The sequence below is a fragment of the Pyxicephalus adspersus genome, chromosome 10 (genome assembly GCF_032062135.1).
Source record: "Pyxicephalus adspersus chromosome 10, UCB_Pads_2.0, whole genome shotgun sequence".
Taxonomy (NCBI): Eukaryota; Metazoa; Chordata; class Amphibia; order Anura; family Pyxicephalidae; genus Pyxicephalus; species Pyxicephalus adspersus.
The window spans coordinates 58,952,701-58,957,849 of record NC_092867.1 but is presented as its reverse complement, the minus strand read 5'-3'; the positions used below and the strand labels follow the sequence as shown (position 1 = coordinate 58,957,849).

The 5,149-nt window shown below is 47.4% G+C and overlaps 2 protein-coding genes across 11 annotated transcripts in view; one reads left to right on the top strand and one right to left on the bottom strand.

Moving 5' to 3' along the window:
• The window catches only part of LOC140338957 (uncharacterized), a 275,025-nt gene that overhangs the window by 149,821 nt on the left and 120,055 nt on the right, over window positions 1–5,149 (bottom strand). For 2 of the 10 annotated variants that reach the window (XM_072423333.1, XM_072423327.1), the window contains exons 1-2: window positions 1,774–3,723; window positions 1,172–1,332 (exon numbers count right to left, since the gene is read on the bottom strand). The exons of 4 other annotated variants lie outside the window; for them this stretch is intronic. Coding sequence is in view for 5 of the 6 variants with exons in the window: in XM_072423327.1 (XP_072279428.1) it covers window positions 1,172–1,205 (34 nt within the window). In the remaining variant the exon portion in view is untranslated. Of the gene's footprint in view, window positions 1–829; window positions 1,054–1,171; window positions 1,741–1,773; window positions 3,724–5,149 lie in introns of those variants that run through there. 4 more of the 10 variants (XM_072423330.1, XM_072423329.1, XM_072423317.1 and 1 more) reach the window with 4 other exon arrangements.
• The window catches only part of LOC140339057 (uncharacterized), a 91,357-nt gene that overhangs the window by 36,967 nt on the left and 49,241 nt on the right, over window positions 1–5,149 (top strand). The gene's annotated exons all lie outside the window — the stretch shown is intronic.

Here is a 5,149-nt window from a genome sequence, read left to right as displayed (position 1 = left end):
GGGGACATCTCTCTGGTGGGTTTATGGGGCCCTCAGCTCCACCTACCTGATGATGGTGAGGGATCTCCTGACCTTCCTGTGTGGAATCCCGGGAATACAGAGGACGGGAACATCTCTCTGGTGGGTTTATGGGACCTTCAGCCCCACCTACCTGATGATTATTATTATTATTATTACTATTATTATACAGTATTTATATAGCGCCATCATTTTACGCACCGCTGTACAAAGTTCATAGTCATGTCACTAACTGTCCCTCAAAGGAGCTCACAATCTAATGTCCCTACCATAGTCATACGTGATTAATGTAGTCTAAGGTCAATTGTTAGGGAGAAGCCAATGAACCTAACTGCATGTTTTTGGGATGTGGGAGGAAACCGGAGTACCCGGAGGAAACCCACGCAGACACCTGAGAGGGGAGAACCTGCAAACTCCATCCAGATAATGTTCTGGCTGGGGATCGAACCTAGCGCTGCAAAGGCCGGAGTGCTAACCCCTGAGCCACCGTGCTGCCCATGATGATAGTGAGGGATCTCCTGACCTTCCTGTGTGGAATCCCGGGAATACAGAGGACGGGACATCTCTCTGGTGGGTTTATGGAGTCTTCAGCCCCACCTACCTGATGATGGTGAGGGATCTCCTGACCTTCCTGTGTGGAATCCCAGGAATACAGAGGACGGGGACATCTCTCTGGTTGGTTTATGGGGCCCTCAGCTCCACCTACCTGATGATGGTGAGGGATCTCCTGATCTTCCTGTGTTAAATCCCAGGAATATAGAGGACGGGGACATCTGTCTGGTGGGTTTATGGGGCTTTCAGCCCCACCTACCTGATGATGGTGAGGGATCTCCTGAGTCTTCTGTGTGGGATCCCGGGAATACAGAGAACGGGGACATTTCTCTGGTGAGTTCTTATTCATAGACTGCTCCATCTTGATTCCCTTGTACAGAACTTTGTGTTCATCCGAAAAATCCTCTGTCACATCAGCTTCATTATTCTTCTCTTTTAGAGGACCGGGACATCTCTCTGGTGGGTTCCCGTTACTGGATCCATCTGTAGGAAACACACACACACTGAATGAATACATTGTCTCTATGTGTTTATCAGATGATGGGGGATCTAGGTGGACCCTTCGTACTGCTCTCTCCTTTACAATAAAGTCTCCTCTTACCCGGTGATGTGAGGGTCTGGTGGTCATCCATCATGCTTCGTTCCGACACAGTCTACCCTCCTATTAGCAGCTCAGTGACCACTAGAATCTTCTTATTTCAGGCAGCAAGGTGGAGGCACTGTGATGGTCATACATTCACCAGACTTCAAAGTAGGAAAGTTCTGTATTTGGATACCAATAGTGAAATCAGATTACATTTCCATAATTCTCCTCACCTCTCCTGTTCGGTAGAGATTCCCTCCTGGTTTCCGCCCAAATCCCAGAAACATTTTAGGGACTGCAGACTACACAACGGTGGGGACATTAGATTGTGAGCTCCTCTGAGGGACCCGTGTGTAACATGCTTGCTCTATAAAAATGAATAATCACATGACTGCCATCATGTGACTCTCCCAAAATTCTTATCTTAAACCAGACATACATTCAGCTCCACCTGGTAATATTAGTATAACACATCAGAACAGACTTCAAAAGTGAAAAGGTAGCTGGTGGAAAATAGAAAAAAATGTGTGTCCCTAAAAGGCTTAATTATTAAGGAGGAAGAGGAGGATGGCCATGACTGGGAGGCTCCTAGATGTACATATTAAATAATATATTATTACCTCCTCCTCTGCAATGTCTTCTCTCTACTTCCTATTTCCCGGTACTGCCTCTTTAAGTGACATCACTTCCGGCGTTTCATAGAGACTTCCTGTCTTGGTTTAGGCGAGATCACCACCTTGTGGAGCTCAGAGGGACTGCAGCCATGAGTAACGTCTCAGTGTTGTCATGTCCTTGAGCCGTGTACTTCTTTATAGATCACTACCACCAAAGGAGGGGGGGTATGAATACATCACTGTTAGGTATGAGTTTGGTGAAAATGGTGAAATCATCCACCACCCAAAGAGTCCACCACCCATTGCCTGGAACTCAAAAAGCATCTTCAATCATCCCCACGTCCAGAAGCTCGAAATGACTGCCCCTGTCATACCCTCAGCTATGCCTTCACACCTTCCCTGGACTGTACCAGAATGTGGTATAAAATGTGAGGGAGGATTGAGCTGTTGGAGGGACACCAATGTAGTGACCTGGACCAGCAAGCATGGTCAGGATCTTGATTGTTCTCCTGAGTGCTGGGGGCATATTACAAGGAGGGACACCGGGTCCAAGTTTGTTGCATTGGTGTTTGTTGGAGGAAATTTGTCTTGAATTTTTTAAATCTGGCCCTTCTGATTCCCCTCCTCGTCCTACACATGGTTCTCCTCATGCTTCCCCTCCTCGTCCTACACATGGTCCTTCTCCTGCTTCCCCTCCTTGTCCTACACATGGTCCTCCTCCTGCTTTCCTTCCCTGTCCTACACATGGTCCTCCTCCTGCTTCCCCACCTTGTCCTACACATGGTCCTTCTCCTGCTTCCCCACCTTGTCCTACACATGGTCCTTTTCCTGTTTCCCCTCCTCGTCCTACACATGGTTCTCCTCATGCTTCCCCTCCTTGTCCTACACATGGTCCTTCTCCTGCTTCCCTTCCCCGTCCTACACTTGGTCTCCTGCTTCCCCTCGTCCTACACATGGTTCTCTTCCTGCTTCCCTTCTTTGTCCTACAATGGTCCTCCTCCTGCTTCCCCACCTTGTCCTACACATGGTCTCCCTCCTGCTTCCTCTCCTCATCCTACACATGGTCCTTCTCCTGCTTCCTTTCCTTGTCCTACACATGGTCCTTCTCCTGCTTCCCCTCCTTGTCCTACACATGGTCCTTCTCCTGCTTCCCCTCCTCGTCCTACACATGGTCCTCCTCCTGCTTCACCCTCCTCGTCCTACACATGGTACTCCTACTGCTTCCCCTCCTCGTCCTACACATGGTACTCCACCTGCTTTCCCTTCTGGTCCTCATCTAGCTCCTAGTGGGCATTCTTCTGTTCCTCCCTGTCCGGTCCTTGGCCCTTCTATTGAGCCCATTCATTGGTTTATTTGTGAAACAAATTGTAAAGAATGGGGCTGCCAGGTCACCTTTTTATAAGAAATGTTTATTATTATAGAAAGGTGTTATACATCATCATTATTCACATAAAGAGAAACTCCTCACCCCTACACTGATAACTTCTTTGGCATAAAGGCTTGCCCCATCACCAACAGACCATGTCCATCCCTTGCCCCGGCCAATTGGGGGTTGGGGTCTTCGTAGTGAGGCCATCTTTGTCTTTACCCCCTGAACGATTTATCTCCTTTTGTGACTCAAAGCAGATTAGGGTTATTGCTGCCCTCTGGGCAAACATTAGACCCCTCTGCCTTCTGATTGCTGCCAGTAAATGCCCTTTTTATGCACCTAGAGCAGTGGTCATGTGATGCACCAACTTCTTTTTTGCCTTTTTTATAATAAATGGGTCCTTCGAGTACCCATGTCCTCTGTGATGCCAGTCAAGGGAGCTTTAGGAAAGCTATCAGAGCAGCTGCAGTGCCGGATCTCTAGGTTTCTGCACCTGAAAGTTGTCAGGGGCCCCAGATGGTGGATTTATTGGTCTACAGTTTACTTCACAAGAAACAAACCCAAATATGTTGGGCAGAAGAGGCTCTAAAATGATGGACTTGTGTGGGTTCTCTGGTGTCTGGAAAGACAGGATTTTTGTGAAAAACTTTTCCCACACTCAGTGCAGGAATATGGTCTCTCCCCTGTGTGAGTCCTCTGATGTCTGACAAGTTCTGATTTCCATAGAAACCAAATCCCACACTCAGAACAGGAATGAGGATTCTCTCGCTTGTGGGATCTTTGATGGGTGGCAAGTTCTGATTTTTGAACAAAACTTTTCCCGCATTCAGGGCAGGAATACGGCTTCTCATCCTTGTGATACCTCTGATGTTTGGAAAGTTGGGATCTCCAAGAAAAACATTTTCCGCACTCCGGACATGAAAACGGTTTCTCCCCTGTGTGGCATATCTGATGAACAGAAAAACTAGACTTGTGGGAAAAGCATTTCCCACACTCTGCACAGGAATATGGCTTCTCCCCTGTGTGGGATCTCTGATGTGCAATTAGATGTGAATTCCGTGGATAGCATTTCCCGCACTCAAAGCAGGAATATGGCTTCTTGCCGGTATGAATTCTTCGATGTGTGACAAGATCTAGTTTACATTTAAAATATTTTCCACACACAGGGCAGGAATATGGTTTCCCACTAGCGTGCAATCTTTGATGTCTAGAAAGATTGGTCCTCTGTGAAAAACACTTTCCGCACTCTGAGCAAGAATATGGCTTCTCCCCCGTGTGAGATCGGTAATGTAAAGCCAGTCTAGATTTATTAACAAAGCTTTTCCCGCACTCAGAACAGAAATGAACCTTCTGCCCCAGTTGAAATTTTTTAAGTACAGAAAAAGTTTGCTCAGAGCTAAAAGTATCCCCACCCTCAGGACAAGAAAATGTCCTCTTTCCCAGAATGCCGGCACCATCTCTCCCAGTAGGAAGGTACTCATAGTCAGAGGGATCGGATGGTCTATCCATAGCTGGGCTGATGGTCTCTTCTCCCGCACAATCTCCTGTCATGGCCTCCATTTTACAGTCTGGTGATAAAGTCAGACGATCCTTTGAGGGTTTCTCCATTGAGTGTCCTGGAAAATAGAAAAATATGATGGCCGGATATGAGAGGGTTACTTCACCCAAATCAACATTCCATCTTGATCAGGTAGATAGAGGCAGCAGATGTCCTCTGGGGAGGTCCCAACCAGCTGGAACCCCTCCCCTCTTCAGTCATACCATTTTTCTCCGATTTTAAGTCATCCCCAATAAATAAGCCACCCCCGATTTTTGAAAAAATAATTAAAATAAGACACTCACCCGTGAATAAGACATCCTCCGATATCCCATCCTGTGTGTGTGTCTCCTTGATGCTGGCTGCAGCACATGTCTGCTCCTGGCTGCAGTGCAGAGTGAAACTGAAAGTAACAAGCCGGCATTCTGCACCAGGAAGCAAGCTGCTGATCCCTGCCCTAACGGAGATCCCTACAC